We start from the raw sequence: 13,896 nt of genomic DNA on the forward strand, positions 1-13,896 counted from the left end.
TATATACTTAATATAGTTAAAGTATACTTAATATAGTTAAAGTTCAATATACAATTAAACTATTACATATAATTATATATTATATTGTATAATGTTTATATTATTATATAATTATGTTTATATACATTATGTATCTGTATATAACTATATATAATTATATATTTAATATAATGTATTAATATATATTTAATGTATATTAGCAGAATACTAGAAATAAGCCAGCTGTGCCTCTTTAAATAAAAGGTTAAATGGCCAGGCATGGTCGTTCACCATTAAATGGCAGAGGCAGGCAGCTCCCTGAGACTGAGGCAGAGACAGAGCAAGTTTCAGGACAACTAGGACAAAGAAACCTTGTCTAGAAAAAGAAAAAGATGGAATGATATTACATTTCCTAATTGTTGGTGCCATATGCACTATTGGAAAGGTTGTCTCTGATCTAGATTCACCTACATGAAACGGTGTCTAAGACATTTCCAAATGGAAAAACTGAACAAAAGCCAGGCAAAATTCAGAACAGCCTGCATTGAGCAAAGCCACCAATTAACAAAAATAAACATGGAGTTGATGCAGCTCAGTGAGAGAATGCTTACCTAGCATGCACAAAGCCCTGGAGCCAATGCCCAAAGACAACAAAGTGTGTGTGGTGGGGGGGGGGGAACCCATAAATACAAACCTATGTATTTAAACAGTAAATGCTACCCTTGTTAGATCTGGATTGACTATGATGACAGCCTTGCTCAAAATAAACCTCACCAGAAAGGCAGGGGCAGGGTTTGCTGCTGATGGCCCTGCTACCCTTTGTGGTAGCCTTGCTTGCAAGCAGTCTAGCTTCAGGTACGGGCAGAGTGACTCCAGTTTGACAACACAAACAACCTTCTGAGAGGGATACCCCCTTTGATTAAGTAAGCACCCCGGTCAAGCCAATTAGCATGGCCAGACCACTGACTCCGGGGGATTGAGTTGGTCAAGGAAAACTCCCTGAGAAAGCATAGAAAAGGCACAGAGTGCAGTGAACATTTGTTAGTCTACACATCAAAGCCTCTGAAACATTTTGCCATCCTGGGTGGCCCCTCCCTTGTAAACCATATGCTCCTCCCTCCCTAGGTGCTGAAAACCCAAGACTTGCCTTTCCGACCTCTGTGCTTTGTCAAGCATAGCATGTGATCCAGGATGGGTCAGTCAGACACTGCCATGTCAGGCTGTTAACCTGAAGCCAGTGACACCGAAAGGGACCTGAGCAAACTTCATTCCAGTGCATACTGGTGACTTGTGGGGAATGGCTATGGCATGACTGGATTGGGACATCCTTGTTTGAACTGTCTAAAACTTGGGCCCTTCTAGGAACTGTGAACTAGGGAAAAAAAATCTTGTACTGAATTCTTTTTCTGCTTCAATGACCCCAGGGTTGGTTTCTGCTGCCTGAAATCAAGATTCTTGGCCAATATCTACACATATGTACATATTCATGGTTTTAATCAGAAATGCCCCCCACAGCCTTGTGTGTTTTGAATATTTGTTTCTCAGGGCATGCAATATTTAAGGATGCTTTGGACCTTTAGATGAACCCTAGTTGGAGGAAGTAGGTCACTGGGATTCCATTCTTTTATTTGTTTGTTTGTTTTATGCTGCCCACAAGCTTTCTGTAGCTAAAGATGACTTTGAACTCCTGAACCTCTTTCTTCTGCCACTCCAGTGCTGAAATTATAGGTAAACACCACCACATCCAGCTATAGGCTGGCATTCTTTTGTTTGTGCATGCGTGTGTGCATGCATGTATGCGTGTGTGGGTGTATGTACCATATGCTGGGATTATAGGCATATACTATATGTGGGTGTGTGGCAGCCAGAGATCAATGTTGAATGTCTTCCTCCATGACTCTCTGTTTATTTTAAACTATATATTTACTATTATTATTTTGTTGTTGTTTTTGAGATAGGGTCTCACCATGCTGCCTTGATTGGTCTGGAGCTCAAATTACAGACCATGGTGGCCTTAAACTCATAGAGATTTGCCTGTCTTTGCCTCCCTAGCACTGGGATTAAAGGCAAGGACCACCGTGCCTGACATATTTATTTGGTATGTGTGTGTGTGTGTGTGTGTGTGTGTGTGTGTGTGCCACAGTACAACTTTGGAGGCCAGAGGACACTTCTAGTAGTTGGTTCTCTCTTTCTACTATGTGGGCTCCAGAGACTGAACTCAGAATCACCGATCAGACTTGGCATCAGGTATAGCTAGTTCCTGAGCATCTCAGCAGCCCTTCCACGTCGTTTCTGAGACAGGCCTTCTCACTGAAGCAGGCACTCAACCAATCAACCGTCTGTCGAGCCAGCTTCTCTGCTCACATTCTCTGTGGTCTAGTCCTGGGATTCCAAGAGTGCACTGCCACACCCAGCTTTTTCTGTGGGTGCTGGGAATCCAAATTCAGGTCCTTGCAGTTGGAGCAGCTAGCACTTGACCAAGGGAGCAAGCTTTTGAAGGTGACTGGCTAACCCCTGACTCCACCCACACTGTTTCTCGGTCCACCGTGATTGGACAGCACCAGCACACACTCCTGCTTTGATGGATGGTGCCGCTCAGCCACACCTTCCACACTGTGAGGGACTGTGACCCTCTGAAACCATGATCCCCCACACCTCTTTCTCACTGTGGAGTCATCTCTCTCAGGTATGTTGATCACAGTAATGTAAAACAATACAACATGAAATCTTTTTGGAATGATAAAATGAATGTGCATACTGGTGACTGGTGAGGAATAGCCCTGGAAAATCAAGGAGAGCGGGAAAGGGCATTTTACTTTCTGCTTTTCACTTTTATGTACTGTTGGAGTTGATTATGGTTTACTTATTACTATTACCTTTTAATTTTAAAGTTCTGTGTGTTTGTTTGGCATGTGCACTTATTGGTATCTGTATGTGTGTCCATGGAAACCACAGGTCAACTTCAGTTGTCTACCCTGATCTCTTTTTCTACCTTATTTATTGAGACAGCTTCTCTCTGTCTCTCCCTCACACACTCACACACACACACTCACATGCCACCACTCCCAGCTCTAACATGGGTGCTGAGGATCGGAACTCAGGTCCTTGTGCTTACAAGGCAGGCACTTTACCAACAGAGTGGTTTCTTGGCCCAGTTTTTTGCTTTTGGAGACAAGATCTCACTAAGCAACTCAGGCTGGCCTTGTACTCATATCTCCTTCCCGGTCATCCAAGTTCTGGGATAATAGGCACATACCCCTGAGCTTAGTCTTATCTTTTACTTTTGCATTGCTTTCATAATGAAACAATAGTTAGTGAAAACACAGGAAAGACAAGAGAGAAAATAAGGCAGAAGTGCAGTTATTCAGATCTTCAGGGAAATAATGGCTTCCTTGGAAATTCCGAAGGTGGTTGTCTCCCACGCCCATCCCAGTGGTAACTGGGTTGAATGTGAATGAGTCAAGATGTTCATTTGTACATGAGTGGTTAGCTCTACCCCTCCACTCACTTTCTCAAACACTTCTCAAGGTTCCCCGCTCACAGAACAAACTCCACAGTCTGTAGCAGGGCACTGGAAACCCTCAAGTCATTTTCTGATCCTCATCCTTTACCTAAAAAAGCGCCTTTTCTTCCAGCTCTGATGCTCTGCCCCCACTCTGTGACCTGCACCAGTGACTCATGCTTACCCAGCCCTAACGGTTTTGTGTTACCATCATACATTGGTGGGAATTGGTGTGCCACAGTTCTGTCTGACTGTATGCCTGGCTTCTTCCTGGGCTTTAGCATCACTGCTAACCATCTATGGAAAACAGCTGTCTCTTCATATGGAAGTGTCCATGATGTAATGACAAGGTCAGTGTGAATTGCTTGTGGGCAGGCCTGCACCTTAGAACCCTCTTCTGACCCTCTGCTTGACTGGCTGTCTTCCCAAATGTCACCACAGCTTACTTACTTTCTTCTTTCAGGGTTTTGCATATGTTACATTTTCAGTGTTTCCCTTGCTGGCTCTATTGGAAAACGATACTGCACCTTCTACCCTGGTTTGTTTGGATTCACGTTCAGGTCACGGTGCCAACAGCACTCACTACCATTCAGCACTCAAGTTATTTCCACATCCTATCTTTACAGCCGGAATGGGCGGGTCAGCTCCTGGAAGGCAGAGATGCTATCTTGCCTTTCAAATGTTTTCATCATGTGGAGCTGTGCCTGGCACTAGCAAGCATCCAATAAATACTTGTTGAGCATGGAAAGGGAGCTGAACTTGATGTCAGACGGCCCGAATCCTACCCACAGCAGCATCTTCAGATGTGTGCAGACTATACAATATATGGCCTCCAGAGCTGCTCTCCTGGGGATTGGAATTATTACCGGACCCCCAGGGTGGCTGCCAGGACTGCCCTACAGATCAATCCGTGAATCCTAACTTTTGTGTTCATACCAGAGGGCTTGTTAAATAACAGTTGCTGGCCCCACACTGAATTTCTGACTCAGTGGGCCTGGGGTGTGGCTCGAAAAATCTCCATCTGTAACATGAAAGTCACTGCTGCTGTGTGAGCCTCATGTCAAAGACAAGGGACAGGCGTTGGGAGCAGGGCAGGAGAGAACCCCAGTCCCCATTCAGTCGCCCACCATTTAGGAAGTTCTAGTGAAGTGCACGGTGATCTGGGATCGGTGGAGCCGCGGGTTGCGGTTCAGGGGATGATTCCGAGGTCCTCTAGGCCCAGAGGTCGGACAGGCACAGGGCAGGAAGCCTGAGAAGTGACCAAACAGTCACAGGCGCACATTCCAAGCCCGGGGGGCGGGCCCTGCGCGCGCGTACCCAGCAGGCGCGGCCCTGGCGGCGCGCGCCCCAGGGGCGGGCCTGCGGACGGCGGCGGGCGCGCGCGGACGCGGGTGGGAGCGGGCGGCGGCGCTGAGCGGGCGCCGGCGATGGGTGAGGGCGCCCTGGCCCCGGGCCTGCAGCTGCTGCTCCGCGCCTGCGAGCAGGGCGACACCGACACCGCGCGGCGCCTGCTGGAGCCCGGCGCAGAGCCGGCTGTGGGACCCGAGGCGGGAGGGGAGCAGGCAGGGCCCGAGGCGGCCCGGGCGGCGGAGGCCGAAGCGCCGGTACCGGTGGACTGCTCGGATGAGGCGGGCAACTCGGCGCTGCAGCTGGCGGCGGCCGGTGGCCACGAGCCACTCGTGCGGTTTCTGCTGCGCCGCGGAGCCTCGGTCAACAGCCGTAACCACTATGGCTGGAGCGCGCTCATGCAGGCAGCCAGGTGAGCGGGAACCGGGAGGGAGAGAGTCCGGGACTCGTGAAAGTGCGAAAGGCAGATTTGGAGAGTTGCTTTTTGGTCGTCTGTATGCTGTTTCAGAAACACAAGATTAGGATGTTAGAAACTTTGGCTGCTGAGTGCCTCTTTCTAGGCGTTCATTCATTCCGCTTTTCCATCAAGGGTCTCCTAAGAACCCTAGCTTTGGGGGATAGATAAATGGGATCCAGCTAAGTCCCCACCAGGGATGAGTGGGGTAGTAGATAAAGTAGCAGTCTTGATCAAGAAGGTCTGACTGTAGTAGCTAACCCCGTTGGGAAAACGGGGACATGTTTTAGTAAAAGTTTTTAGTAGTACCGAGAATGTGTAAGAATTAACCATGACGGGGGTGGGGAGTGTGGGGTGTTGGGGAAGAACACAGTGCAAACATGTAATGATGGTAAGTGGTCAGACACCTGGGAGGATGCTGGGACCCAGAAGGGGCTGGAAGTAATGGGAGACAAGCCCACCATTGGAGAGAAGCAAGCAGGCACCAGATATTGGGGCAGAGAAGGATGTTGAGAGTGTGGAACATGGCAGAGTGACTGGATCAGAGTTTTGTTTTGGATAGGCTCATTCACCACATGTGAGAATGGGCGGAGAGATAGGCTAGAGTCAGGAAGGCTGCTTGAAAAGCTGCAGCCCAGATAAGAGAGATACTGACCTGGACCAGATTGAAGTGTGACTGACCAGATGCTTGTGACTTTGGCCCTGTGAAGGGGTCAGGAGAGGGGGGAGACAGCAAAATCCATCTCTAGATTTCTGGCTGTGGGTTACAAATGTACTGAGCTGCAAAGTACAAGAGATGATCTTTAAACAACAAAAAGATTTATGTATATGAGTGTTTGTGTGCCTGTGTGTATGTGCACCATATGGGTGCTTGGTGCCTGAGGAAGCCAGACGAGGGCAGTGGATCCCCTTGAACTTGAGGTACAGACAGCGACAATGTACCATGCAGGCAGAGGGAACCAACCCTGTGGTCTTTTTTGAGAACAGCAGGTACTCTTAACTACTGAGCCATCTCTCTCTAGCCCCAGAGGGACAGTCTTGAGAGTGAGCTTGACTTTTGGGCACTTAGCAGGTGACGCCAGAGGGGAATACCAGGGCCACGGAGGTGATCTTAAAAATCTTCTAGCTTCCTTTCCCCTTCTTTCTCCAGGTGAGCCTTCATCTGTCTAGTGTTCACCCACCCCTGTTGGTTTGAGATAGCCCTGGGATCCACACCCTTCTCTCAATACCCTTACCCTTGTTCATAGACTCCTCTGTAGAGGTCTCCCACCATATTCCCTTCCTCCAAGCATGCCCTGTGCCTCCTTGAAGAGCTTCCAGGTCTGTCTGGAATGGCTGCTTGGTTGTGCCTGTCCACAGTGGCTCCCCTAGTCTTAGGATGACACTCTGGGCCAGCCAGACTGTTCTATCCTTTCCTTCTGGTCTCTTAAGCTCAGGCCAAGATTTCATCCAGTCCTTCTCTGCATCACTTTGTACTTTTTAAAAAGCTAACAATGAGCATTTATTTACTCTGTATCAAGAGCATCTTCTCCACCTCATGGGTGAGAGAGAGTCTGAGATTTTGAAGGCAAAAATGGGCCTCCAGCATCCAGCTAGTCAGGATGTGTGTGGGCAGGGAGTCCCTCTGCAGAACCCTCAGTGTGGGGTTTTCCTCTTCTGTCCTCAGCAAATCCCCTCCACTCTCAAGCTTAGCTTCTTCCAGGAACTCTTCCATGCTGTGGCCACATCATTTCACCCCACCACACCAGGAAAGCCTGTCCACTTGCAACCAGCTCCCCTCCCTGTGTGTACCTAACCCTGGCTATACCAAAGGTTCGCCGGGATGTCTTTCCTGATGGGGACCCTAGGGTTACCTCTCTAAAGGTTGTGACTTACTGGGAGGCCTGAAATCTGGGGAGATGGGTGGAGGGCAGGAAGGGGCATGAGAAAGAGGCTGGGAGTCACTTTGTACATTTGAGAGCCCTGGGCATGCACCTTATTTCTGAGCCCCACCCAGCAGAGGCCTTGCATGTCCCGGGGAACTTGCTGAGCACTTTGCTTGCAATGGATTGCTGCACTGGTTTATGCCAATGTCACCAACCGCTGGTCACCTGTTTTTTGCTGCTAACCAACTTCTGCAGGACGGTCTACATCATCTGATTAATTTCAGACCCTTAATGTGGGCAAAAAAGAGATTTGATTACCCTAGAGGGGACAAGTGGAGGTTAGGGGTTGGAGGGGTGGGAGGTGCTGTTTCTGGATCAGTCAAAGGTGTCTCTGCAGGAGTGGTTTTTAAGGAGAAAGGGAGGACGTCTATGCCAGGGTGAGTTGGTAAGTTCTGATTGGACCTGTTAGTTGGTGAAGCCAAATAATGGATTTGGATCGCTGGACCTTGCTCTTTTGGTCAGGCATAAGAAAATGGCCAAATAAAGGAATGGCCCTTGGTGGCTAGCTTTAGGGATGTGATCAAACGGTATAATAAGTCAGAGGGAAGGGAGGAGTGTAAGACTTGTTGGCGCCATGATTGTCGTGCCTGGCCTGTTAGAGCCAGCCCTTCAGTTGGTATTGTGGAAAGGACTGGGGTTTGTGGAAGTACTCCAACTTTGACATTTCCTAACTGAGAGGCTTTGGGCTGCCTTTTCGAGCCTCAGTTTGCTACAGGTGCTGTTTTTTAATTACTATTTTATGTGTGTCTGTCTGTGTGGCATGTGCAGGCCTGGTACTCTCAAAAGCCAGAGGAGGGCATGAGAGTTCTTAGAACTAGATTTACTGGCAGTTGTCAGCAGGCATGTGGATGCTGGGAATTGAACCTGGGTTCCCTGCAAGAGCAGCCAGCACTTATAACCACTGAGCCATGTCTCTGGCCCCAACAGATGCTTTACTGAGAGTGTTACTATGATACATACACGCCTTACTGTTTTGCAAGACCGAGGTAGAGGGCACCCCTGGAAGAAGAGGATTAGAATTCACAATCTCCTGTTCACCAGGGCCTGGTGCTGTCCCTCACTGGTGACTCTATTGCATTGGAGTCCAGATACACTGAGCTGTCTGCTGCCTCGTTTGAGGGGAGGCTCAGGGTCAGGGACTAATGTAGGGAGACTTCTGGAGGGTCTGTGAGTTGGTGTCTCAGGTGGGGGGCGGGGCTGTGCTTGGACAGCCCATTCTTGTGCTCCTCTCAGAATCCTAGGACAGTGTTCCAGACAGTCAATCACTATGTCTGCCTAAGTGGATTTGGGTTTGTCATCTTGTGTGTCCCAACATCCATCTCTGAGGCAAGCCATAGAGGCCTTGAGCCAGGACTTGGAGACACTGATTTCTTAGAGTTGAGTACAAGCAATAGTTCCTATTTGCAAAATAGTAGATTGTCCCTTTCCCCTTCACAGTAGTGGGGCTTGAGTTTAGGAGCTTTTTTGCACCTGGCAGACAAGCATGATACCACTGATTACAACCTTAGCCCACTTTTAAAGCAAAGTCTCACTGACTGGCCCAGGCTGTCCTTGAACTTTCCTTGCAGTCCAGGCAAGCCTGACCTCCTTGAATCAGTTAGGCCTGCATCATCAGGTCCAGCTAACCCTTCTTGAACACCTATTTTGTGTCTGGCACTGTGATTGCTGCTTTAAATGGATTCGCTCCTTCAGTCCACCCCAAACCTTAGGAAGTATGGAGTATTGTCCCCATTTTACAGATAGGGAATTGAACTGCAGAGAAGTTAAGTAACTTGCCCCTGGCCACATAGCTAGTTGAGTGATAGAGTAAGATTTACACTTAGACTGATGGCCCAAGAGCTGTGAATCCAGCAGGTGACAACCCCCTGTGAGTGCCGGTGGTGATCCTGAGCCAAGGACAGCAGAGTGTGGTTTTCTAGTCACACACTGGCCTGTTTACCTTCCATCCGCTTCTGTCTTTACCCAGTGCACGTGGGTGGCTGCCAGGTGCTCTGAGTGGCAAGATCATGTGCCAGCGCTTAAAGCACAGGTGTTAATTGCTGAAATTAATTGGCAATCTCAGCACCTGCTCAGAAGCCCCCAGCAGCCTCATATCCAGTAATTACCTATTAGAAACTGAACATCCGCAAAATTATCTCAGGCTCCGTTGGATCATTTTGTATTTTCAGCCTAATTGAATGCTCTCTAGGGCGACCTGAGAGTTCAGAAAACATCCTCAAATTCAGTGTTTCTGCTCAAATCCAGCCCTTTGCTTCCTCTGTAGGAACTGGGCATACTGGAGGAGCTGTGATTTGAAATTCTTGGGGCTGGTTTGGGTCCTGTCACTTTCAAATTGAGATTAATTGCTCTCTGCTCTAATCTTAATCCTCCTTATCTGTGAAATGGGAGGCTGTGTTTGTCTCTCAGTTTTCAGATAAGAATCTAAAAGTATCTTGTAATCTTCGGTGAGGGTTTACACTAGAGTTTATTTTGTGTTCCCCAAACCTGTGGGAGCTTGGAACTCTCCTGCAGTGGAGGCCAGTGCAGCAGCCCCTGGCCGCTTTCTGTCCCACACACCTCCCTTCCCTTGTTATCCTTTCAATGCTTTCATTTATTTGTGCGTTGGACAGAATGTTTTGAACTCTGTGTTAGGGCCAGGGAAGTTGCCTAGCCCTGTCCTTAGCCACAGTCAGGTTGGGGAGACATGGATTTTGAAGGAGGGCTCAGGTGTAGGCAGAGGGAAGGAAGCTTGGGTAGCAACCTTGGGTGGGTCCTTGAGAGGGAGCCCAGGAAACTGCTCAGAGCAGGTGAGGTGGGGGGAGGGTGGGGCAGACCAGGGGTGCCGAGCAGGACGGAGGCTGAGCACTTTGCTTGGCAGGGCCCGAGTCAGACTTGTGCTGAGAGTGCAGGGGGGGGGGGGGCAAAGGACTGGGAAGTATTAGCAAGGCAGGCAGGCCTCCTGGCTCTGGGCATTTGGGAGGGACCCTTAGGTGAGAGACAGGGGGGGCAGGACAGAGGAGGACAGAGTTTACAAAGTTTGCAATTTCCACATGTGGGTGTAATTCCTCAGACTTACCCCTCTGCCCCCATACCAAGTCCTCATTTGCATGCTGCAGGAGGCAGCCTGTTGTGTCAAGGTTCACAGCCCAGAAGGTATTTTGTATTTAGCTGGGGCCTCAGACCAGAGTTCAGCCCTGGCCTGAAACACAGCATCCACTTCCAGAGAGGAGGGCTGAGCAACCCATTCAGAACCTGCCTCTGAGTCCGATGGCACAGTCTGGCCTTCTAATACCCACTTCCCTGAGTTTGTCATTCTTTCCTGCTAGCCAGGCACACCTTAGAACATATGCCTGCCCACTGAGAAGCGGCGTCTGTCCTCCCCCTGGAGTCAGGGAGTTGGTGGGTGCCTATCTGTCTTCTCTGGGTCCTGAATGCAGCTGGAGCTGCAGCCTCTTTGATCTGGCTTAACCAGGTTCACAGCCACCCACAGTGCACATTCCTGCCAGCAGGTGGCAGTAAGCTTCCACGGAGGTGCCAGAGTCCCTTTGCCCAGTAAGCCTCCACGGAGCCCAGCAAGGCTGTCACAACTGGCAGGCAAGTGCTGGGCTTGGTGGAGGCTGGGAAGGGCAGCAATGAATCACAACAAGGGCTTTGCCCATGAGGTGAGTGCATTAGAGCCTGGCAGAGACAGTTTAGCAGGCCATAAAGCAGTGCACAGAGAACTCAGATGTATAGATCAATCTCCGGTGTATTCATATAAAGCCCACCTTGATCTTATGTATATGGTGTTTTGCCTGCGTGTATGTGCCCTAGCCACAGGACTGGATTTCTTTCTTTCAATTTTGGGCATTGGGGGTCTTACTATGTAAGCAGGTTAGCTTCAAACTCAGAGATCCTCCTGCCTCTGCTGGAATTAAAGGTGTGTGTCACCATGCTGGCCAGGGCTGGATATTTTATCCCAGAATGGTCCTTAGCAAGGCAGGTGACACCAGTAGGTTGTGAAATGGGAAAGACACAGCCACTATCATAGCTAATGCTGAGTGCCTCTTCCTCTGGCTAAGCACATCCAGGAGCGTTCTCTCGCAATCTCTCCCTCCCTCTCTCTCTCTGTCTCTCTCTCTCTCTCTCTCTCTCTCTCCATATATGCACAGAAAACCACAAGCAGTCCTTCATGGAGGTATGACTATAGCCCCATTTTACAGATCAGGAAACGAAGACACAGAGAAATACATTCTTCCTCAGTGTCACCTGGAAAAGAGACCCAGATTCCAGCCTAGCCAGGGCTTCTATCGTCGATGAGGATGGTTGCACAGGGCCAGCCTGGTACCTGACACCAGACCCAGGTGGTTCTTTCTAAGCAGCCCCTGTGCCTGCAGTAGTTGACAGTGGTGAGGTTACTGGGGCTGTCCACTTGCCAGTGTTTTCTGTTAAGTGTCACTAATTCCCTCCCATCTTTCTGGCAGGTGTGGGCATGCCAGCGTGGCACACCTCCTTTTGGATCATGGTGCTGATGTCAATGCCCAGAATCGGCTAGGTGCCAGTGTGCTCACTGTGGCTTCTCGGGGCGGCCACCTGGGTGTGGTGAAGCTGCTGCTAGAGGCAGGTGCCATTGTGGATCATCACAACCCCTCTGGCGAGTCACCAGCAATGGGAGGTAGCAGGGATGAACTGCTGGGCATCACGGCCCTGATGGCTGCCGTTCAGCATGGGCATGAGGCTGTGGTACGCCTGCTGGTGGAATGGGGTGCCGACCCCAACCACACAGCCCGGACCGTGGGCTGGAGTCCGCTGATGCTGGCGGCCCTCCTTGGGAAGCTCAGTGTGGCGCAGCAGCTGGTTGAAAAGGGAGCCAACCCCGACCACCTCAGCGTGCTGGAGAAGACGGCCTTCGAAGTTGCCCTTGACCGCAAGCACAGGGACCTGGCTGACTACCTGGACCCACTGACCACTGTCAGGCCAAAAACAGGTAAGGCCAGAACACCCCCATCCCTGCTGCAGCCTCATAGAGGAGTGTTCAGGTGGCATGAGCCAGGGCTTGCCCAACTAAAAAAGTGTGCAGAAGTAGGAGTCTTGACTGACAGGCAGACGGGGCCAACCGTAAGCTTTGAGCTATACAGTGCCTAAGAGTGCCTGTGACACACAGGCCTTACACATTTCTCAGGTGCTCTGGGAAGAGCCTGTGAACTTGTAGACTGAGACCTTTCCTCCCTAAGAGTTGACTCTGGTTTGGTGGTCCTCTGATCCTTCCGGAACAAAGCCAGAAAAGTTTTCTCTGTAAAAAGCCAGATCATGAATACTTAGGCTCCCTGGGCTAGCTAGTTGCTAATGCAATGATTAGTGGCCCTTGCTAGGGTGGAAGCAGCCACACTTAGAAAGTAAATGAGTGGATGTGGCCTTGTGCTGAGTACAGAGATAGACTTTGGGCAGGTTGGTCCCAGGCCTAGGTTTATACTCCCCCTATTCAGGAATGGTGCGCTGGCCATCAAATCCCCAGGGACCAAGTCACTCAAAATTACTGTGGAGTAGTTCGCTTTGGAGTTTGGGTTTCTCTGGAACATGGTTGTGTTTCTTTGCTCCCTGGCATTGTTAAGGTTGTTCTTAGTGAAGTAGTTATAGAGCATTCTGGAACTTTGCTCAGCAGTGTCATATACAGCCCGGACACCCAGCAAAGTCCACCACACCCAGCTCGAGCTTCACTTTGCCCAGATGGCTGTGTGGCCCCTGGCATGGCATTTGCTCCCCAGGGACCCTAGTGTCCTGTTACAGGAAGTCCCAATGCATTTCTCATGCCAGGCTTTGTGACAGTTGTGCATTGCCGTGTCTGTCCCGGTGCTGGGTATGTAGCTTCCAATAGTGGAAGTTCAGTCCCTTTACTAGTATTTGTGGGATGCTTGCTCAGTTCAGGCACCCTTCAAAACAACTGACACACACCAGTGAATAGTTCATATCCCCACCCTGGAGCAACGCTGCGTCTGTGGGGGAAGGCAGGCAATAAATAGGAAATAAATGATAACAGCGTGGGACAGGTAAGTATTATGAGTTAAAAACAGCAGATAAGAAAGAGATGAAGAGAGCCAGTGTGGCAGAGTTGGGGCTATGTGAAGTGGCAAGGGTGGTCTTCCAGGGAAGATAACTGTGAGTGCCTGCTGCAGGGAGACCACCACAGGAGTTGAGGCTGCATGATGTCGTAACAGAGGTCCTTGAGTTAGCCCCAGTCCCCTGGAAATGCTGGAAGTCCACCCCGCAAGGCCTTGGCCTCTGGAGGCTCTTTCTCACTGCAGAGCTGTCCAGTGACTGTGACATTTCTTCTATCCTCATGCTGTGTGGAGATTGGGGCAGGTTTCTTCTGCATGAGACATGGCAGGGTCCCTATGTGGGGCCCACTAAAGTCCAGAGTGAAGAAAGGCCCAGCCCAGCATCACCGGCTATCAGTGCAACACAGCTGCCCCAGCCTTGAGAGCCAGGTTGGACTGTCAGCGAGTCATTGTGCCAGGTGGCTGCTTAGCAGCTAACACTAAGATTGGTGACATTCCTGCCTCTCAAAAAGTCCTGCTATGCAAAGGCCCTGGGCCCCAGCAAACTGGGTTTGTAAGCACTTAGAGGCACTTAAATTTTCACAAATTATATTTCATGTTGATGAGTGTGTTGCCTACATGTATGTCTGTATACTTGTGGTGCCTAGAAGGTCGGGAGAGGGCATCAGATCCCCT

General features: G+C 49.9%; 1 protein-coding gene across 1 annotated transcript in view; it reads left to right on the forward strand.

The window, feature by feature from the left end:
• The first annotated feature begins 4,845 nt into the window (after nucleotides 1–4,845).
• Nucleotides 4,846–13,896, forward strand: part of LOC127225683 (ankyrin repeat and SAM domain-containing protein 6-like) — a 41,158-nt gene continuing 32,107 nt past the window's right edge. The window contains 2 exon segments of the mRNA XM_051189196.1: nucleotides 4,846–5,240; nucleotides 11,650–12,152. Coding sequence (XP_051045153.1) covers nucleotides 4,909–5,240; nucleotides 11,650–12,152 — 835 coding nt within the window. The 5' untranslated portion in view covers nucleotides 4,846–4,908.

This window comes from Phodopus roborovskii, unplaced genomic scaffold (assembly GCF_943737965.1).
Source record: "Phodopus roborovskii unplaced genomic scaffold, PHOROB, whole genome shotgun sequence".
Taxonomy (NCBI): Eukaryota; Metazoa; Chordata; class Mammalia; order Rodentia; family Cricetidae; genus Phodopus; species Phodopus roborovskii.